This window comes from Stegostoma tigrinum, chromosome 28 (genome assembly GCF_030684315.1).
Source record: "Stegostoma tigrinum isolate sSteTig4 chromosome 28, sSteTig4.hap1, whole genome shotgun sequence".
Taxonomy (NCBI): domain Eukaryota; kingdom Metazoa; phylum Chordata; class Chondrichthyes; order Orectolobiformes; family Stegostomatidae; genus Stegostoma; species Stegostoma tigrinum.
In genome coordinates, this window is record NC_081381.1 from 34,900,163 (window position 1) to 34,923,567 (window position 23,405).

At 43.2% G+C, this 23,405-nt stretch overlaps 1 protein-coding gene across 5 annotated transcripts in view; it reads right to left on the bottom strand.

Moving 5' to 3' along the window:
- The window catches only part of LOC125466816 (immunoglobulin superfamily member 21), a 394,787-nt gene that overhangs the window by 160,292 nt on the left and 211,090 nt on the right, over positions 1–23,405 (bottom strand). For all 5 annotated transcript variants that reach the window (XM_048561888.2, XM_059638048.1, XM_048561885.2 and 2 more), the window contains one exon: positions 5,119–5,237. In XM_048561888.2, coding sequence (XP_048417845.1) covers positions 5,119–5,237 — 119 coding nt within the window. The remainder of the gene's footprint in view (positions 1–5,118; positions 5,238–23,405) is intronic.

The window sequence follows — 23,405 nt, forward strand, 5'->3', positions numbered from 1 at the left end:
TATTCTAAACCCAATGAGTACAGGCCTAACCGACTCAACCTCTCCTCATAAGAAAGTTTCTCCATATTGAAGTCAACCTGGTGAACTTTCATTAGATAAAGGAATCAGAACTATTCTTTTCTTAATTCATTCATGGGATGTAGGCATCACTGGCTAGGACACACCTGTTGCCCGTCCCTAATTGCCCAGAGGGCAGTTAAGAGTCAACCACATTGCAGTGGGTCTGGAGTCACATGTAGGCCAGAAAGGTAAGGATAGCAGTTTCCTTGCCTAAAGGACATAGTGAAACAGATGGGTTTTTCCCAACAATTGACAATGGATTCATGGTCATCATTAGACTTGTAATTCCACGGGATTTAAAAAAAAAAATTCAACTCAAATTCCACCATCTGCTGCAGCAGGATTCAAACCTGGGTCCCCAAAGCATTATCTGGGTCTCCAGCTTAGCAGTTCAACAATAATACCACTAGGCCATTGATCCCCCAGAACATTGCTCATGGTATTCTGGCTGTGATCTGACACATGTCTCTATAGTTTTAGTAAGACTTCCTTACATTTATATTCAATTTCCTTTGAAATAAATGCTAACATTTCATTTACCTTCCCTATTACTGGTTGAATTTGGATCCCAGCTTTTTGCAATTTAAGTACCCAAATTCTCTATGCTGCAGCTTTCTGTATTAAAACAATATTCAGCTCCTTAGGGACCTTGTAGCATAGCGGTAGTGTCTGTACTTTTTGGTTAATCGGCCTGGGCTCAAGTCATATATCCATAAGTATATTGTAACATTCTGATCAGGCTGATTAAGAATACCTACCAAGACCTGGGTGTCCTTGTAGGACAGAGTACACAATGTCGCCCAGTACAACAATGCCTTTAGAGAGAGGTGGTCACTGTGGGGTTTGGAGTTCATTATCTTCCCAACAACTCCATTATGAATCAGCTCTGGTGGGCAGTGTTTGCTATTTGTTAATCAGGTGATTTGATGGGAACACCTGAGAACACCTTAAACTGTGCACCGATCAGTTCAGCCTCAGTAGAAACCAAATGTTTATTTGAAGTAAACATCAAGGTTCAAGACCCAGTTGCCCCAGACATATGTTATAAGATGTATGAACAGGTTAATTTAGAAAAGGGCTAGGTTCTGCCTCTAGCAGGCAGACCTTGTGACTTTGGTAATTTGGTGATGTGTTCTTAAAATAAAACATGGCTTCTTCCCTGTTGGCGCTTGGCTTTGGACAGGGGAAGGTGGGAACTGGTGCTTGTGCTAGACTATAGATTTATAATAAAATTCCTGCAAATCACTGAAACTCTTTTGCTGCGTTTCCATCTGTTAAGCAGTAGTCACCATTGTGATGTGGAGAAATGTAGTAGCCAATTTATAAACGGAAAAGTCTTGAAAACAACAGTGAAATAATCTGCTTTTTAGTGTTGTTAGTTGAAGAATGATTCATATTGGTCCCTGCTCGTTGCCATATGGGGTCTTTTGCAGAAATCTGAGCTGGAAGGCAAAGATTTGATTATGCTTCTAATCTGAATCAAGGAACAGTCGACAATGTGTCACTCCCAGCGCACTGCAGTGAAGTGTCAGCTTGAGCTACTTGCTCAGCTCCTACATGGGCATGCACTCACTGCCTTCTAACATAGAGGTAAGAGAACTGCCTGTGATGGGGATCAATAACCGGCAGGTGATGAGAACTTCAAACAGGGTAAGAGATGCAAAACAGAGAACTTGATACTATGAATATTGTATTGCCTGAGACTGGAAGGCCAACAGGATGGGAGGGTGAGGCAGGAGATGACTTCAGCTTTGAAAACTAAAGATACAAGAAGGTAGAAATGCAAGGGTGAGTAAGGTGTAAAGGTGAGAAATGCAACAGAAGTGAAAGTAGGTGAACTCAATAATAGATGCTAAAAACTGAAAGAACTGTAGACATTGTAAATCTCAAACAGAAACAAAAATTGCTGGAAAAGCTCAGCAGGTCTGGCAGCATCTGTGGAGAGAAATCAGAGTTAACGTTTTGGGCCTGGTGACCCTTCCTGAGTCCAGAGGGTCACTTGACCTGAAATGTTAACTCCATTGTCTTTCCACAGATGCTGCCAGACCTGCTGAGCTTTTCCAGCAACTTCTGTTTTTGCTTCAGTAATAGATGGAATAATTTTCCTTCACAACCTGTTCAGAGGTGTTGTTAGACACTGCTGGAGCAAGTAGGATTTGAAGCCCTGCTTTCTGGCTCAGAAGTAAGGATGCTACCACTGTACCACAAGAGTCCATCAGCAATATGTGGGTTATGGAGTTGAAACTCAGTTCACCCAATAACACCTTAAACTGTGCATCATTCAGTTTAGCCTAAGTCAAAACCAGATCGAGAATAATTCCACATTTCACATTTTGCAAATTGACTATTTGTCTGACAGTGTGAGCACCAAACGGTTGAGGATGAAATATTGTTTGAGATAGGAGGAATACTCTTTGATAAATCATTGGGATCTTTAAAATTCACTCGCACAGGCAAATAAAGCTTTTGGTTTAACGCATCAGCCATAAAAAACATCTCTGGCAACGTAGCATTGCCTCAATACTGCATTGGTGAGACCACCTACGCGTATTAGCAACTCCTGAGTACAGCTGCAATTCACAACTTACTGACTGACAGTAAGAATGCTCCTAATCCAGTCACATTCAGAATTAGCAAAATGCAAATGGGAGTGGATTTTTTAAGGCAATAATACAAGATAACCCAGAGTCAATGGTTTGAAGTTTTGCTTGGAAATAGAGGCATATTTTGATGCCCCAATAGCCACACTTTGACTGTTCAGGAAATCGACTTTCCTCAGTCTTCCTGTCCCATATTTCCTTTTTAGTGGTTCAGGAGTCTGAAATGCTCAAACTCACCCCACTGAGTTTGCAATTCCTGACATAAATGGGAATGAAAACTTGATGTACGCCAGCACATCACTTTCGTCTTGTGATGTGGCTCTGGAATGCCTTGGCAACACGCCTGGTTTGAGAGTAAATGCAAAGCCTGTTGGGAACATTCTCAAAGGTAAATGTAAAACATTTTCATATCTTCAAATGCCACTATTGTAATGCAGATGAGTTTTAATGCAATAATTATTCATGGGAATCTGTCCTGAAAAGATACGCTAAGTTTTATGTTGATCAGAATTGTGTCATTGTTCAAATGCATTATTTTACCTTTCCAATGGAGAAAAGACCATAATAGAGCATAGAAAATAGAACAGTACATCACAGTACATCACATCTTTGGGCCTACAATGTTGTACCAAACATGACACCAAATTAAACAAAATCAAAACTGAAAGAACTGCAGATGGTGTAAATCAGGAACAAAAACAGAAGTTGCTGGAAAAGCTCAGCAGGTCTGGCAGCATCTGTGAAGAAAAATCAGCGTTAACATTTCGGGTCTGGTGACCCTTCCTCAGAACTAGTAAAGGTTATTGGAGCAGAAACATCTGCTGCCAGACCTGCTGAGCTTTTCCAGCAACATTTTGCTTTTGTACCGAATTAACCTAATTCCTTCTGCCTGCCCTTTGACATAAACCCCTCCATTTCTTGCATATTCATGGGCTTATCTAAAAGTAGCTTAAATGCCCCTATTGTATCTGCCTCCACCACCACCCCTGGCAGCACATTCCATACTCCTACCACTTTCTGTGTAAAAAAAACTTGCCCCTCACATCTCCTTTGAACTTTCCCACCTCAACTTAAATGCATACCCCCTTAGTATTAGACATTTCAACTCTGGGAAGAAGATTCTGACTGTTAATAGTTAATTTTATAGACTTCTATCAATTCTCTCCTTAGCCTCTGCTGCTCCAGAGAAAATAACCCAAGTTTTTCTAGCCTTTCCTAAAACTTAAATTGTATTTTATGTGCCTTATCCTTAAAATATATTTTAGAAGTAAGTATCCTTTGCCATCATGATTTTTTTTGTTTTGATTTAATTTGACAGGGAGATCTAGTTTTTGTTACAATCATTTGCTTGAGAAGTTAAAAGTGATCTGCGTCTGCTATGCTGAAACTAATATCTGCCCCATTATGAATGCTTGGCTGAGTTTCGCACAAAAAATTTTTCCCAGAAGTAATAACACGATTGAAAAATGTTATCTTGTCACTAATCACAGTGTTTTCTGTGGGATCTGACCGCGTGCAATTTGGTCATTGTGTTAACTACACTACAATACAGAGCTCACTTCGAGAAAGTATTTCATTGCCTCCAAAACAAGCTCAGTCACATCCTGAGGATTTTAAATATTATTCTTTCATAGAATGCTGGTGTCACAGGAAGGATCAGAACTTGCTGCCCCTCTCTAATTTCCCTTGAAATTAGGAACTTCGAGTCAACAATATTGCTGTGGCTCTGGAGTCACATCTAAACCAGATTGGGTAATGATGGCAGATTTGCTTCCCTAAGGCATGGGGCTATATAATTCAAGTCTTCCCTCCTTCCTTCTATCTTCTTGCGCTTCCCTTGCAAGTTCTTCTCTAAGCTACTCACCATCCTGATTTGGTGTCAGTGAGTCAAAATCCCACAATTCCCTCCCTGAAGGCATAGTGGGTCGAACCTACAGTATATGGATTACAGTGTTTAAGAAGGCAGCTCATCAACACCTTCTCAAGGGCAATTAGGAGGTGGGCAATAAATGTTGGCCTGGCTATTGGCACCCATTTACTATCAACATTTTTTTTGAGAAGACATAAAACAAGTCTTATTTATCTCTTTCAAGTAAAACACCAGTCCTGAAGATGTTGCCTCACCTGCTGTGTTCTTTCAGCTTCCTGTTTGTCTACCTTAAAAGAGAATTGCCTGATATACTGATCCAATGGAAATGCTACCCTATTGGCAGTGAAATGGGCGACAATTCCAAAGGAAATGACTGCAGCAAAACAAATTTTCCAAATTGTGTGTTCTTCCAAAATTGGAATCAATCAATGTCCCTGTTCACTCAGGCATATTTAATTTTTATTATTTGTTATTTGTTTACCACCATATACAGTGTATATCCCACACAATGTCTTCTGTTCCATTAATGGAACTGCCCCCATGCATAGCAAAATGGAAGATCATCATCCCTGGGTTCTGTTAACTTACACATGACATTGAGGAAGACATGACCGTACGCTTCCAGAAACTTCTTGCGGTTTGTCCTGTCATAAATCCCAACGTGGCATTCGAAAGGCCCATTATCCAAAATACGGACTTCTGGAATTCTGTTATTTGGAAGGAAGAAAGAAATAGAAGAGGAACATTAGACACATTTCACCAAATAATAAATCAATTCAGCTATACTTTAGTAGCAAGGCAGAAATTCTCCAAACTTCTGTCTCAGCAGAGAAGACCATTCTCAAAGGGAGTGTCAATTGGAATTTGGACTACACCACATACTACAAACAGATGACAGGGCCCACTTGTACAATAGATTCGTAGAATCCCTACAGCATGGAAGCAGGCCATTCAGCCAACCAAGTCCATACTAACCCTCCAAAGAGCATCCCACCCAGACCCTATCTCCCTACCATATCCCTATATTGCTGTATTTTCCATGGCTAATTCACCTAGCCTGATATTTCTGGACACTATGGGGAAATTTAGGATGGCTGATCTACCTAACCTGCACTATTATATAATTCATCCATGGGGTGCCAGCCAGGCTAGCATCGATTGCCCAGCCTTGTTTACTCAGAGGACAGTTAGGAATCAACCATATTGCTGTGCTTCTAGAGTCATATGTTGGCCAGACCAGGTAAGGATGGCAGATTTCCTTCCCTAAAGGACATCACTGAGCCAGATCGGTGTTTTACAGTGGGAGAAAACTGGAGCACCTGAAGGAGATCCACACAGGCACAGGGAGAATGAACAAGCTGCACACAGACAGTTGCCTGAGGCTGGAATCAAGCCTGGATCACTGGGTGCTGTGAGGCAGCAGTGTTAACCACTGAGCTACCATGCTGCCCCATACAGCTATGCTCAACTGGAACTTGGGGTGTGAAATCACCCCTTATACATACTGAGGCTATAACTGCGTGGTATTTAAGGCTTTTCATAGTGTGTAATAATCGAAAGATTTTGTTTTATTCAATCATGGAGTGAGGGCGTCGCTGGCTAGGCAGCATTTGTTGCCCACCCCTAATTGCCCAGAGAGCAGTTAAGAGTCATCCACACTGCCTGGGTCTGGAGTCACATGTAATAGAGACAGATTATTTATTGAATTAAAATTCCACCATCTTCCATGATGGTGTTCCCAAAACTTTATCTGGGTGTCTGGATTAAAAGTCCAGCGGTAATACCACTAGGCCATGGCCTCCCCAAAGATAGCCTAAACAGTGAAAGGGATATACAGATTTGGAATAAAAGAGATGCCTTCAGTCACTATATGTCACACTAGAACATGTGGGCTCCATTTGTTTCACTGATTTTCAGTTGTTGAGGAAACAAAATATTTTGAGGATGGGACATTTGCAGGTTAAACAAAGAGCTGGTCGAGAGCAAATTGTCTCCAAAAACAGATGATTCAGCAAGAAACCACAATGTATGTCCCATAATGCAACAGCAAGGACAAATTCCCATACTTCTGTGATGACCTGTGACCTTTTGGAAGGAGATGCTAATTTAGTGCTGATTACTGTTAATTAGAACTGAGAGCTTCTGCACTCAGATTCCCCGTGATTTAACCATCATTCCACATAGAAGACTTTGAAGAAGACATTCCACATAGAAGGCAAAGCTTCCATTCCATCAGTCTGGACTGTCTGAGGTCCAAGGCCTGAGGATGAAAGAGCTAGAGTCTAATTCAGCACACTACTATCTGCAATATTTACCTAGAGTCATAGAGTCATGGAAGTGTACAGCATAGAAACAGACCCTTCAGTTCAACTTGTCCACGACAAGATATCCTAAATTAATCTTGTCCCATTTGGAAGCATTTTGGCCCAAATTCCTCTAAATCCTTCTTATTCTTATTCCTTTTAAACACTTTGTCTGGCAGCTCATTCCATACACACATCACCCTGTTGTAATGATGTCAATGATTGTTGTAATAATAGCAAAACAGGGAGAGAGCCCAAAGGACTCGGAGGGGCACAAGAGGCTAGTGGTGAAAAAGTTACTCTTTAGGTTCCTTTTAAATCCTTCTGCTCTCATCTTAAACCTGTCCCCTCTAGTCTTGGATCACCCCCTCCCTACGCCGGGGAAAATACCTTGGCTTTTCACCCCATCCATGCCACACATGATTTTATAAATCTCTGTAAGGTCACCCTTCAGTTTCCGAAATTAGAGGGGGAATAGTCCCAGTCTATTCAGCACCTCCCTACAGTGCCAACCCTGGCAACCCTGGCAACATCCTTGAAAATCTTTTCTGAATGCTTTCTAGTTTCACAGCATCTTTCCTACAGTTGCGAGACCAGAACTGTTCGCAATATTCCAACGTCAAATGAATAAGAATGAAATGTCAGATATTAAGATGGCTGAGTTTAACCAGACATGCTTTTGTCTATTCCCCTCATTGCAACAATGACCACATTTCAAAAAGCACTTCATTGGCTATAACATACTTTGAGATGTCTGGTAGTCATGGCAAGTGCTTGGTAAATTTCTGCGGGTGCTGTCACTGTGTAATTAATTAACAATTATTTATCTGTTTCAGAGTGTATCCAAATGATTCTCAATCTGTGGAGAGTCAGGACGGAGCTTGCAGGTTCTCTGTCTATTAACGGGCAGATATCATGGAAGTTGTGCTCCCAACTGTGACACTCACTCTATGGCTGGATGAATTGGACAAGCAAAAGTGAACGTCTGGGTGATCAATTTGAACGCCCCTGCGCCCCCACCTACCAACGCCCCCCCTGCCCAGACGTTTTAGTCTGTAATATGAATACTGGGCAAATTGAATGTCTGAACTGCTGGTTCAACAGCTTCGGAATGAGGCTGAGATGAAGTTTATCACTAGGTTGAATGGTTTATATGAAAACTCCTACACAGATGCAAATTCTGCCAACATATTTTAGAGGCTCAGTGGACTGTTGTAATCACAGCAAGATAGGGACAGAGCCCAAAAGATTGAGAGGGGGGCAAGAGGCAAGAGAGGCATTAGCCACTCGAGAAAAAGCTTTTCTTATTGCATCCTCTGCAGGATTGCAAGGATCCACAGAATTAGTGGAAGATTTTGCTGGATTTAGGGCTGCCTATGACTGAACAGCACAAAATGGCTGACAGCTGCCCATGGCTGATACAACAGAACATGGCTGACTGTAGAGGGAGACCTTGGGAAAAATATTTGTTAGTGCAGTCTTCACATGTAGAACATCAGCCGTCCTGTAGAGTCAGTGTTGCTGGACGGGGATAGAATGTGCAGCTGCAGTAGCTTATGCATACAACACAAATAAGAACATTTCACACTAATTAGTTGTTTCTCCTGAATTATTTAATCAATCTGTTACAATACTAAGAGTAGGTTTCAGTTAAGATTCTTCAAATAATCATAGATATAGATTCTGAAGTAATTATAGATCCACTCATATGTAAAAAAAACACTAAAACCATCAGAGGAAAAGATTTAAACCAGTTTCAGACAGTAGAAGCAACGACCCCCCCCTTCCCCAGCGATATTGTTATAGAATCCTCACAAATTGGAAAGAGGCCATTCAGCCCAACAAGTCCACACTGACTCTCCAAAGAGCTTCCCACCCAGACTGACCCTACTTACCTACCCTATCCCTTAACCCTGCATTTTCCAAGGCAAACCCATCTAACCTACACATCCCTGGACACTATTGGCGATTTAGCATGGCCAATCCACCAAATCTGCACATCTTTGGACTGTGGGAGGAAAGCAGAGCACTTGGAGGAAACCCACGTAGATACAGGGAGATTGTACAAACGCCACACAGACAGTCTCCTGAGGGTGGAGTCAAACTTGGATCTCTGGTGCTGTGAAACAGCAGTGCTAACCACAGAGCCACCATGCCCACCCCATTAGTAATGGCAAAGAAGGAAATATTTCTGATTAAAGGAGCAGATTTTTTAAATAGAAATTATCTCAATGCAACAGCTTTAATGCTTGTTCTGAGCTATTAATCAGTCACAAAACATACCTTTCCGCATTCAAACTACCTCTGAAAGAGGGCTAACACAATGCTAACAAAATGTGGAGCTGGATGAACACAGCAGGCCAAGCAGCATCTCAGGAGCACAGATGCTGCTTGGCCTGCTGTATTCATCCAGCTCCACGCTTTATTATCTCGGATTCTCCAGCACCTGCAGTTCCCATTATCCCGAACATGCTTGCTTATGCTTCTGAGGGATTTATTGTTTGTACTACGATAGCCCAAGGGGCAATGTTCATATTCATGTGTGGACCAAGGCTGTGACTGCCGAGAGGTTACCTTGAGGGCAACTTGTAACCAAACCTGTCCCTGCCCTTCACTCAGTGTGTTCACACACTTTCAGTATAATCAGACAGCAAGCAAAAGCCAGGCTGGTCTGATTCTGCCTTAAAAACTTAAAAGTGCTAGACTCAGCACTTGCAGCTTCTGTTCAGCCATCCTGGCTGAGTTTGGCTATAGTTCAATAAGAACTATGCTTCCTGCTTGGTAAGATTTGGTTACACCACAAGCAGTATTTTCCCCAGTTATCAGGACGTCAATTGGAAAATGCTTAAAGTTCCAGATTTCACCCTGACCTTTTGTCAGTGAACAGATTTAAAAGGATTTGATCGGCAACATGATTAAGCAGATGTTGAAGCAGTCGGAATAAATAGTTCATGTTCAGCGCTCAGTCTATTCTCAGTGGAACTCCAGTTATCACGTTCATGAAGAACAGCTTAGCTGCTGTCAGCTACTGAGACGCAACACAGTTTACCTCAGAAATCCTGTCGTGTAACTCCAATCAGGAATCACTAACAGTGGGCGTTATTGGAAAAGGGTTCTGTTTGTAGCAATAAACAGGGGTGAACTTCAGTTGGATCACCATGATGAGTTAGCAGATCCCAGGCCATTTGGGATCACGAACTGGAGTTGGGGAGGAATGTAACCATAAATGATAGCAAAGTTGTGTGAACCTGGAGAAATGAACGTCGCTGTGTGAGTGCAGCCTCGGGCGTGGCTGTGTTAGCCTTCCTTTCATTAAAATAGTGAATGTCACTCACCCATAGTACTGCACTTCAATAAGCAACTGGGAGATATTAACACAAGGGAATTTCAAAGAAAGAAATTAATTTAAGATTTTTAAAATCTACATCATACATAATATGCTTTCAATTATATTTGAGCCTTCTGTGCCATGCTGCATATTTGAAATCCAACCAATTTAGAAAGCATATTTATTCAGACGTCTCACTCCAGCATTTGAGAAAGATTAACACAATATTTTCAGAGTCAGCCAATGCATTTTGGTGCTTATTAGAGTCAGAGAGTGAAGCCAGTATTTGAATTGAAACCCTTCCTACTTTGGGAGGTGACTTGTCAATACCCCAGTGGACCCAGCTCAGGTTTGATACAGGTTAAAGTTGCCTCTACACTCAACTGATATTGTAGCTTAACTTGAGCCTGTGATGGACACGAAGTAAGAAAAGAATCAAAACAATTGATGAGTAGGTGCTTAAGGGAAATAAACTTGCAAAGCTATGAGGATAGAATGAGGAACTGGGCTCACTGGATTGTTTCACAGAGAACCTGCAGGAACTATATGGGCAGAATGGCCTCCATTAATGATGTAATGACTCCTAGCCTCTCGACAAAAAAATTCTCCATAGATTAGGCAGCATGGTGGCTTAGAGATCAGCACCAAGGAAGGGTCCAGTTCTGAGGAAGGGTCACTGGACCCGAAACTTTAACTCTGATTTTTTCTTCACAGATGCTGCCAGACCTGCTGAACTTTTCCAGCAACTTATGTTTTTGTTCCAGATCTACAGCATCCGCAGTTCTTCCGGTTTCTTTTTATGTAGGAATCAGCACTGCTGTTTCACAACACAAGGGGCCTGGGTTCGATTTCAGACTTAGGCGATTGTGCAGAGTTTGCACATTCTCCCCGTGTCTGCGTGGGTTTCCTGTGGGTTCTCTGGTTTCCTCCCACAGTCCAAAGATGTGCAGTTTAGATGGATTGGACAAGGTAAATTGCCCATAGTGTTCAGGAATAGGTGGATCAGCCATGGGAAATGCAGGGTTACAGGTATAGAGTTGGGTGGGGGGTCAAGGTGGGATACTCTTTAAACGGTCAGTGTGGACCCAATAGGCCAAATGGCCTGCTTCCATACTGTAGAGATTCTATGACTCCATTCTATGGTTCCTTGAAGTTATCATCACACATGGCTGAATTCAAATGGGCTTTGGATCCACATGCTTCTGGGGTTTCAAGGGCAGTGATCTAGTCTTTTGGGCAGTAATTTTCTCAGTTGTTCTCTCCATGCCAATTCCCTGGAAGGGCTCTGCCCATTAAAGCCAGTTGCTGTAGCCCAGGTAACCATGAACAGTGTGTGAATTTTGATGGTTAGTGTAGCAGGTTATTAACCATCAATCATCAGGTTCACCCAACACTGTGGTACTGGTGCTATAATTGGACGCTCCCTTTTAAAGTTTTGTGGGAAGCACAATAGCCAGTTTGCACACAGCAAACGCCCATGAACAGCAACGTAATAATAACCAGATAATCCATTTTAATGGTGTTATTTAGGGGATAATTACAGAATGAGGCAACAGGGAGAATGCCCCAACTTCCTTTTAAAACAGTGCCATAAGTTTGTGTGCCCACCAGTTAGGACAAACAAGGTCTCAGTTGAACGATGGCAGCACTGACAGGGCATTGCTTCTCAGTACAACACTCGAGCGTTTCTGTCATCTTCAAACTATTAAATTAAATAAAAATTACTTCTGCGGTTCACGAGGAATAACTTTAAATATTTGGGCAGCACGGTGACTCAGTGATTAGCACTGCTGCCTCACAGCGCCAGGGACCCAGGTTCAATTCTACCCTCAGGCAACTGTCTGTGTGGGGTTTGCACATTCTTCCCATGTCTGTGTGAGTTACCGCCGGGTGCTCTGATTTCCTCCCACAGTCAAATGATGCACAGTTAGGTGGATTGGCTGTGGGAAACTGCCCATAGTGTTCAGGTAGATGGGTTAGCCATGGGAAATGCTGGGTTAAGTAATAGGGTAAGGTGTGGGTCTGGGTGGAATGCCATTTGGAGGGTCGGTGAGGATTCGATGGGCCAAATGGCCTGCTTCCACACCGTAGGGATTCTTTGGTTGTATTACCCCAGTGCATTCTACTTCAGGAAAGTCAGAGACTTGATGGGTTCAAACAGTCAAAATCATACCACTCAGATTAAAGATCTTCTGTGGGTCAAGCCAAATTTGGGTGCCATTGTGCTGAGTGAAGGGGAAAATGGCACCTGGGAGAAGAAAATATTAGTTCGTAATTGTTAGGGAGAGAATATAGGGGAAAATAAATCATGTGGATTAAAGCATTTGAAATGTTTGCTGTATTTCAAGTGCTTATTTCAATTTGTAAAGCATCATGCCAGCCCTGCTATTTGGGTCATTTTATCACTGTAATATTAGTGTTCATTTCAGTACCACTTTTAGTTGAAACCTGTTTATAAAGCAGCTTGCCCAGGGAGATGGCAATTTCGCTGGACCTGTCAGCAGCTTGATATGCAACATATATCATACTTCGAGATGGAGCTGCTACCAAGTGTTGGTTGCTGATCTCAGCAGTCAGTGCATGGTGCGAGGGGGTGAGATGGTGAAAATGTGGAAGCAATATTCAAATGAATCTCTCTGGTGCTGCTCCTTTCAGCTACACCGAAACTGGTGGCAACAGGTTTGTCAACTCTTAGCTACACCAGTCTGAAGCCAGCCTAGATTCACCCGCTCAATGTTGAAGCCCTGCCTTTGCCTCCACTTCTCGCTCATGATGAGGGGATTGGCTTTGAAGACACCTTCCTTATTAGGGGCAGGGCCAACGTGCAGAACTGTGGGTTGGGCACAGAACCACCAATAGGCATGACTTCATTATTATTCAGTGTGGTCTATTTTGTCAAAAGTATATCTAACCCTGTGAAATAGTTAATTACTGCAAACTGTTTCCCCAAAGTAATTGGGCTCAAAGTGACAATAACACCGGCAGGCTCCTTTATTGATACATGGGCAAGTTGATCCTGCATGGAGTGCTCGATTATCTTGTGTTTGACCTGGGAGACATGGTTAGTAAGTTTGTGGACGACACCCAAAGTATTGTGGACTGTGGAGAAGGTTATCTCAGATTACAAAGTGATCTTGAGCAACTGGGCCAATGGTCCAAGAAGTGGCAGATGGAGTTTAATTTGGATAAATGTAAGGTTCTGCATTTTGGTAAAATGGATAAAGGCAGGACTAACACAGTTAATGGTAGGACCCTGGGTGGAGTTGTTGAACAAAGACATAGGGCTTCAGGGACATAGCTCTTTGAAAGTTGCATCACAGGCAGGAAGCGCGGTTAAAAAGGCATTTAGCACACTTGCCTTCATTGCTCAGACCATTGGGTGTAGGACTTGGATTGACATGTTGTGGTTGCACAGGATATTGAAGAGGCCATTTTTGTGTCCAGTTCTGGTCACCCTGCTATAGGAGGGATATAATTGGAGAGCATTCAGAAAAGATTTACAAGGATGTTACTGGCACTGGAGGGTTTGAATTATAAGGAGAGGCTGGATAGGCTGGGACAATTTCCCTGGAGCACATAAGGTTGAGGGGTGACCTTATAGAAGTTTATAACATCTTGAGGGGCATCGATAAGGTGAAAAGCAAAGGACTTTTCCTGGGGGAGAGAGTTCAAAACTGGAGGGCATTTTTTAAGGCGAGAGGAGAAAGATTTAAAAGGAATCTGAGGGGCAACTTTTCCACATTCACACGTAAAATGATCTGCAGTTACAACATTTAAAAGTCATTTGGATAGGTACATGAATAGGAAAGGTTTGGAGGGATATGGGCCATATGCAGGCAAATGGGACTAGTTCAGTCTGGGAAACTTGGTCAGCATGGATGAGTTGGACTGAAGGGTCTGTTTCTGTGCTGTATGACTCTATGATTGTTTAAGCCTGGATGTGGATTCAACTTAAAACAAATAAACTGTAGAAAGAGCTAGAAGCTCCAGTTAGAGGGACGAGTTGACATTTTGGCATACTGAGAGTGTAACCTGTCACACACATGAAACTGCTGTCATCTCTGTATAGATCTGAGATATAAAATGTACAACACTGAATATATAAGGGTCAGGAAATCTGTGGCAAATAGGAGTGAGGTAAGCTTTACTCCCACGCTTTACGTACTAGGAAACAGATAACCACACAAGATCACATGTGAAAGAACTGCTCAATTTTACCTGAAGAAACATACAAGCCAAAGTGAGGATCTATCAGAAACAAAAACAGAAATTGCTGGAAAAGCTGAGCAGATCTGGCAGCATCTGTGAAGAGAAATCAAAGCTAATGTTCCAAGGCAGGTTCACCAGACCTGAAATGTTAACTTTAAGTTCTCTTCACAGATGCTGCCAGACCCGCTGAGCTTTTCCAGCAACTTCTGTTTTTGTTCCTGATTTACAGCATCAGCAGTTTTTTGAGTTTTTATGTGGGGATCCATCAGCACGTTTTACTGATGCACAAGTTAGTTCTCGGACATTTACTTGGTCGAGGGCAAGATGGAAGTGAATCATTGATAATGGGAACTGCAGATGCTGAAGAATCCAAGATAACAAAGTGTGAAGCTGGATGAACACAGCAGGCCAAGCTGCATCTCAGGAGCACAAAAGCTGATGTTTCGGGCTGAGACCCTTCATCAGAGAGGTTTCTGCTGAAGGGTCTCAGCCTGAAACATCAGCTTTTGTGCTCCTGAGATGCTGCTTGACCTGCTGTGTTCATCCAGCTTCACACTTTGTTATCACGGAAGTAAATCATTCTCTTTTACCCAGTGTGTACTGGATGTGCACAGGGGTCAACAGTACCAGATTTAATGGAAGTGTTAGCTTTTACCATGTGCAGAATAATTGTACAGGGGCCAACGCTGAAGAACATGTGAGCTGTACAATATCAGGCAGCCGGAAATTATTTGCTTTTACCATGGATACAATGAAAGCTAATTTTAGCAAAGTCTAAAAGCCATTTTAAACAGCAACTGCCTGCTGTAAACAGTATCACAGACAGTGCTGTATTACTCAACAGTAATCCACAGGAGACTGATAACAGTTCTCTATAAATGCCTCATCATAATTGCATATAAAATAATGGAGGCTTGTGAGTTATTGCACAGTTGGAATCTAATCAGTGTTCAGCAGAGATCCAATATCCTGGGAATGATCTATAGCCAAGCTACAAGCCACACAATTAGATGATATCCTTCCAATCATGACTAGTGATGTCTTACTATTTATGAAAGCTTTACTATTATTATATTGGTTGGCTTATTTGCATCTTGCTTAATGCTTCCAGCTGAGAATGACCATTGCTGAGAGAAGGGGTCATAACTGTGGGTTTGGGCACTGTCTATATGGCTAGCACTGACCATATGGGTACGACTGTCGATGTGGGGTTTGGACTGTCAGTATGCGATTAAGAGTGTCTGACTGGGATTGGAAGGTTTTTTCCTTCATTTACTCACAGGATGAGGGCATCACTGGCCAGGCACTATTTATTGTCCATCTCTAAATGCCCTGAGGGCAGTTAAGAGTCAACCACATTGCTGTGGATCAGGAATCATATGTCGGCCAGGCCAGGTAGGGATGGCAGTTCTTTCTCTAAACGAACCAGATGGGTTTTTCCTGAAAATCGATAATGGATTCACTATTATCACTAAATTCTTAATTCCAGATATTTTATTGAATTCAAATTCCGCTGTTTGCCATGTCAGGGCTCGAACCTGGGCCCTCAGAACAGTCTCTGGGTTAACAGTCCAGCAATAATATAATTAGGCCATCATTTCCAGTATCAGTGTGGGATTGGGAGTGTCAGACTTGGATTGGTACTGTCAGTGGTAGATGGGCATGTCAGATTGGGAGTGGGAGAATACAGTGTAGGATTGGGAGTGTTCAGTGTGGGTTTGGGACTGTCGGTGTGGGTCTTTATTAAATGTTGCTGGGAATTGGGAGAATTGAGTACAAAGCAGTTTGCCACAAAGCTGAAACGAATTGCGCACGACTGTGGAAACACTGGGCAATACTATACCTTCCAGGGAACGTCGTGCGATGTAATAAAATGTTCAATTGCTTATTGTGATAATAGCACCTAATTATACTGATGCATTTTTAATTAGTGACTTTACTAAAGGCTGTGTACGTGTTCCCAGTGGAGGAACTGCATTCAGTGTGGATTGTTTTACATAACAAGTGAACACAACAGCGGTCAGCTTGTCTGTAGTGTTTTGCTTTCATTCTTTTCCCTTGCTTATATTGCAGTTTCTGTGCCAAATTCCGTGTGTTCTGAATGGTGCTCTTGCTTCCAGTGATGTCCAGTTAAAGGCACTTTTACACTAACTCCTTTAATGAAAGTTTCAGGTTTTTTTCTTGAATTGAGTTTCCCGCTGGTTGTAGAATGGCCCATTGATGCATTAGGTTAATTGCCAATGCTCTGCACACTGTGGATAGTGTTGATGGCTGCAGTAATTCAGCCTGCATCATTGCTTGAATAAAGACTCACTCCCTTTTGCATTTTCCAGCACTTACCACACCCAAACCTCTAACCCTGTGATCTGGTTCAATTCAGCAAATAATACCTCCCCGCTCCCTCAACATCCTCACCCTATTCCATCGCTCTTGCCTCTCCTTTGAAATGTTCACTCTTTTACCACGCTGATCGTAAGCTTCTTGCCAAACTATTCCTCAGCCTGTACACGAGGTAGGTCCTTTTCTTCAAGTTTTTCAAACTTTATCTCCGGTTCACCTTGCCTTCCTCTCTGTGGAAATCCTACATACCAATATCCATCATCAACTCCTTCACCTTGTCAACCCTTGCTTCTCTCATGTTGACAATTGGATCACTGTCATGATTGCATATCATAAACACAAATTACCATTGGGCAGAATTGTAACAAGCATGGTTTCTAAGAAAGGGAGACATAGTCAAAAGATAACGACAGATTCAGTGGCTACGTGGATAGGAATTCTGAAATATCGCATCTGTACAAACAGGAAGCTGCAGTGAGGGGATTAGGGTGAGGGGGCCACATTGACAAGGCTGCAAAGCAGTGGGGGTAGGTTAAATGGAATACCATAGAATATCCTTTATTGTTACTTGCATTCCAGTACAGAAGTACAGGAGCACAGTGAAAAGATTTTACGATGGCTGCCTTCTAATGGCGCCGTCTTAGGCGCAAATACCTAGGTGTAAATCTTGCAGAGTGAAAAAAATGTTGTTATATAAAAGATGATTAAAAGGTAAGGATTTACATTAGAATCCAGTAATTACCCAACAGCAGCAGCTCCGCATGTAGTGCAAAGTCCAAATCCAACAACTGTCCTGCATCACACTAGCTCCTCACCAACATTCACCAGCAACAAGCTAAGTTGCACCTTACCGGGATTCACCTCCCTTGAGCCACTCCATAGGATTCCCTACGCGGTGTTCCACAGCGCACTGCCCACGTACTATACAGATTAATTCCCTGCACTGCTCCAGGGCTCACAGCCCACGCACTGTACTGGCTCGATCCTACACTGCTCCAGGACTCACAGCCCATGCACTGTACTGGCTTGTTCCCCGTGCTGCTCCAGAGCTCACAGCCCATGTACTGTACTGGCTTGTTCCCCATGCTGCTCCAGAGCTCACAGCCCACGCACTGTACTGGCTTGTTCCCCGTGCTGCTCCAGAGCTCACAGCCCATGTACTGTACTGCCTTGTTCCCCGTGCTGCTCCAGAGCTCACAGCCCACGCACTGTACTGGCTTGTTCCCTGCGCTGCTCCAGGGCTCACAGCCCATGCGCTACACTGAATCGTTCCCCACGCTGCTCCAGGGTTCACAGCCCATTCGCTGCGCTGGCTCGTTCCCTGTGCTGCTCCAGGGCCCACAGCCAATGTGCTGTACTGGTCATTCCCCGCGCTGCTCCAGGGCTCATAGCCCACGCACTGTACTGGCTCGTTCCCTGTGTTGCTCCAGGGCTCACAGCCCACGCACTGTACTGGCTTGTTCCCCGTGCTGCTCCAGGGCCCACAGCCAATGTGCTGTACTGGTCATTCCTACGCTGCTCCAGGGCTCACAGCCCACGCACTGTACTGACTTGTTCCCCGTGCTGCTCCAGGACTCACAGTCCACGCACTGTACTGGCTCGTTCCCCGTGCTGCTCCAGGGCTCACAGCCCACGCACTGTACTGGTCATTCCCTGCGCTGCTCCAGTGCTCACAGCCCACACACTGTACTGGCTCATTCCCAGGCTTGCACTGTAGGAATCTCTGCTGCCAGCATCTGCCTCCGGTGTTGAGGGGAGAGGTTGCGAGGGAAGAAGAAAAGACAGAGGAAAAAAATGACAAGAAAGAAAAAGAACAGGCAGAGCAGAGGAGCTCCTCTGCTGCCATCTTGAATTAGGGATGAGGGTATTACCTTGGCAGGAGGAATCTCCAATGAGTAAAAGTGATCCCTAGCAGTAGTTCCCTCTTGTGTGATACCAATGTGAACAGTCAAAGTTGCCAGCATGCCAGCTTGACTTGGACTTCTTCCTTTCTGAGCTAAAATAATGGCAGGGGCAGGATGAGGCACTCAAACAGGTTATTAATTGGCCACTGAAGGGAAATTGGCATTTTAAGGGTAATAAGTCTGAAGGAGGGTGTGTCACCCTGTTCGCCCCCCCCAATAAAATGGGATATATGAGGAGAGGAAGTTCAAATGTGACAGGCAGAGCATGTACTGCATTTTACAAACCTCCAGCCTATCATTATACAACTCTGTGAGGGCAGGTAAGATTCTGCCCCATAGTCATCTTTCTGATCAAACTGGGATCCATTCACTTGCCTCTGCCAAGTTACTCTCTAGTTCCCTTACCCAACAAGCCAAAAGGCTATCCCTAACCTCACGGATTTAGTCTCTAGTTCATTGATTACGGCCAGTGTGTTCCCAAAAATCCACCATGGCATCCTGTTGCTGTTCGGCTGGAGAGGAGGCAACAAAGGGACTCTGCTAGAAGGTTGGAACATGCCCAGCTCTGGATGGAGATGGCTGCTAATGCATCAGCAATGTATAAACTGTTTATAAATATTGTTTGAAGAGATACCAATGGAACATTCCGTCTACCACTCATCATACTCCTCTTTCAACATCAAAGCCAGTCCACATGTGAAGGACAGACACTGCTCTGAGACACTGACCACAGAAGACCCCCTAAGTACAGCACCCCAGAAATTATGAACGATTTCAGGGGAGGAAAGAGAAGATATTAAAGAGAGTTGCAAAGCAGCGGCTGAAGCATCTTTGACAGAACAATAGAATGCTTTTTAGCTGATTTTTGGACTTGACTCCACGGGGACTCTGTCATTTCGCAAGTAAAGAAAACCAGCATTATTCTTTCACATGCCAACACGGCAGGGTCATCCCTTCGGAACAGTGACATTCCCAATAGATGGGAAATTAATTTCCCAGAGTTTACACCGTTGCAATTCAAAAGCTATATTTCACTTCCACATTGGTTCTGTCACCCCGGTTACCTGGAGGTTACAGCTGAGCTGCTTTGTTTTAATGAATTTAGTTCAATTTCATCCTGCAGCCCTATTCTTGCAGTGACTGGTGAGTTTACAGGTCACCGATTTGAAAGCACAAGACAAAAAAAAAAGAAATATGCTTAAGGACAAAAGACTGGATTGAGAATGAGAGAAAAGAAAATCAATGAAAATGAGGTGGCAGAGCACATAGAAGAAAATTAAAGCTGTAACTTGTAACATTCTTGGCTCTCGTTCTTAGCCTGGAGTTTCAGTCATAAATTCTTTCAATCTCTGCTTCCTACAAACAATAAGCTGCTCCTATGACTGAAAGAGGTAGAGAATGGTGCTTTGTAGTCAGAATCCCCTAGCAATAGAGGTCTACCTGCTGAGGGGCTACCAATTTTCTCCATTGTCAGATTTCTTATGCTGCCCTCATTTACCATTCTTCTGGACCCTTCTGTTGTTTATTTGTCTCCTCAATGCTGGTCTCTAACTTACACCATCACCCCAGCTACCATAGGCCATCCCTGTAGCTCTCTTCCTGCCTTCTTTTCCTTTGCCTCCGTACTTGATTAAAATCTGTTTATCTCTGACATTTTCTAGTTCTGGCAAAGTCGTTGAGCTAAAGTATGAACTCTGCTTCAACTTCTGCCAATGCTGCTTGACCTGCTGAATATATCCAGCACACGCTATTTTTAAATTCCAGATTTCCACCATTCAGATTATATTTTTGTCTGTTTTGCTACATTCACTGTTACGTTGTTACCGACAGCTTTTCAGTCTATTCTATCGTTTATTCAACTCTTTATGATCTAAAACTTGTGAACCGCAGGCCTTGGCTTATCTCTTAGTTTTTTGGTAAATTACGAAGAATTCTGTTGCAATTTAAGTCAACATTATTTCTCAGCAGAGTGTAATAGATGCAACAAATCATTTAATGAGGATGAAGTCTGAGGAGGATGCAGAGACGTTTCAGTGTAATTTGAACAAGGCAAGTAAATTGGAAAATGCATGGCAGATGTAGCATTATACGGATAAACGTGAGGTAATCCACTTGTTAGCAAAAACAGGATTGCAGATCATTACCTGAATGGATTGGAAAAGGAGGAAGTGTAACAAAACCTGGGTGTCCTTGTTAATACCAGTCACTGAAACTAAGCTTCCAGGTGCAGCAGGTGGTGAAAAAGGCAAATGATATGTTGGCCTTCCTAGGAGGAGGATTCAAGTTTAGGAACAGGGATGTCTTACTGCAATTATACAGGGCCTTGCTGAGACCACACTGGTATATTGTGTGCAGTTTTGATCTCTTTACCTGATGAAAGATGTCCTGGCAATGAAGGAAGGTTTATCAGACTGATTCTTGGGAGAGTAGGACTGATGTATGAAAACAGACTGGATCCGTTGGATTATATTGACTGGAGCTTAGAAGAGTGAAGGGGGAGCTCATAGTTTCCTTTTACATACTAAAAGGGCTACATAAGGTAACTGCACAAAATGTGTTCTTGTTGACCAGGGAGTCCAGAATCAGGGTCACAGTTTAAGGATATAGGGCAGGCTTTTTAGGACTGAGATGAGGAAAAGTTACTTCACCCAGAGAGTGGATAGCCTGTGGAATTCTCTGCCGCAGAAAACGGTAAACTCCCAAATACTGAATGTTTTCAAGGAAGGGTTAGATACAATTCTTAGGGTTAAAGGGATCGTAGGGTTAGTGTAGAAAGCATGAACAGGGTACTGAGTTGGTTCGTCAGATATGACCATATTGAACGGCAAAGCATGATCAGAGAGCCATGTAGTGATTGTAACAAAGTCAGCCAGCTGGACCTCATAGAATAGGAGTTGCTTGATTGGGGCTGTTAACCTGGCCCAATCAGGGAGCCCTGGCTGACAGATAAGAACAGCAGTGGCTTGGGTTCTGTTCACTCTGCGAGCTGTATCAATGTCAAGGACTATCCATGTGTAAATAAAGGATGACTTAGCAATGGGATGCTGGCCTCTGTAGACTTATTTTGGGCTGAATGGACTACTCGTGTTCCTGCTCTTATTTTCTCTGTTTCTCACACCCTCAGTATTACATCTTGTCAAAACAGATTTGTGATTAAAATTCAAAGCGAGGCTCATGAGGTAACCAATTACTTGCTGACTTTCATTTATCAAATTTTCAACCTTAAACGAGGTTCACTCTGCCCTGTTTAAACACCTTCATTCTGAAAGTCCCACCTGATTTTATTCCCCAACGCTAATATGTTATTATTTCACTGATTTTTCAGAGTGCAACATTCAGGAGGTGGATGATTGGGCATGGAAACTTTGCCTGGTTTTAACCCAGAGTCTGAGACAATTGCAATGCTAAGTCTAAAATGAGCAAACTGAGTTGTTATTTGGACTTTGATCCCAGTTATATTCTTGTCCCAAATGATGCAGTTACTTACTGCAGAAACATGCTCTGTCAGACAGAATATGTCTCAAATGGAAATCTGAAGTGTTGGTACTGACGTATCTGTGATGTTATTGAAGTACTCTCATCTTGCTCTGGATTAGTACCTATCTCTTTAAATACAGTGACAATGCATTTGGAGTTTAACAGACAGCTGTAATTAAGTTCAAAGCAACCCCTCAGCTTAAATCCATAATTAGTTGTAAGAATATGTTGCCTGTTGAAGTACAGAAGAGAATGAATCTAAGTAATCCACAGAATTCAAATATAAATGGTACCGTGTGATTGGTGCAATTACATAAATGACTGACAGCTCATTTTTGAATGGTGTTATCAATTATTTTAATTTTGAATGATTCATTGTCACTTGTATCTTGCAGTGAGTAATACGATAAAATACAATGAAAATGTGTGTTGCCAAAGTCTGGTGCCATTTTGAATAGTTTAATAATAAAAACAGTTAAATGATATATTTGAAAGAGAGTCTATCTACATTCCTCCATCTCTGCTATGTGTCCTGAGTTGGCTCTTCAGTGACACCAGCAGTGCCACCCACTCCTCTAAACCCTCACTGCTGCCTGTGCCAGACCCACCAACGTAGGAGGCACCACTCTTCAGGTGCCATCTCTTCGCCGCGGGGCCCACCTCACCGCAGCCGAGTCCCATGCTGAGCTTGCACTCGCCCCCCAACCACTAGTGCTCAGCTCCCCTGCTAACTCGATGCCACCAGGGACCCCGCTGTGGGCATAACCCGCAGCTGCCATCTTGGCAAGGTCAAGAGTGCCTGTACTGGGCATATTGCAACTAGGAGTGCCTGAGCCCGCTGCCAGTGTTACACTCTGGCCGCCCTCCTCTGAGACGTCACCATCCTGAAGTGTCTGCTGGCGTTGCCACTGCCTGCTAGCTGGTAACTGCTGTATGGCCTGCCATCTCTGGTGGCTAACCCGCCAAAGAAAATAACAAAAAACAGAATACAAAGGGCAAAGGTGAAAAGAAAGCAGGTGGGAGCGGATGAGCCCCAGGCAAGAGCTCACGCGCAGTCCTACTATTCTGCTGCCATCTTGGAACCGCAAAGTTCCGTGTAGCCCTGGCATTACAGTTAAGTAAATTGGATTGTCAACGTCAGAAAGACATTGTCTTTGAAACTTGGCCAACTGTCAGGCAGATGGAAAAGATACGGGCCAAGATACTCAGGTACAATCAGGTGCAACAGGGCCCAATATGGCAATTTCCGATGCACAGTTCATGTCGGAATGTGCCAAGCTCTATCTTGGTTGGGGAAATGTGCGTTTGTTCAGG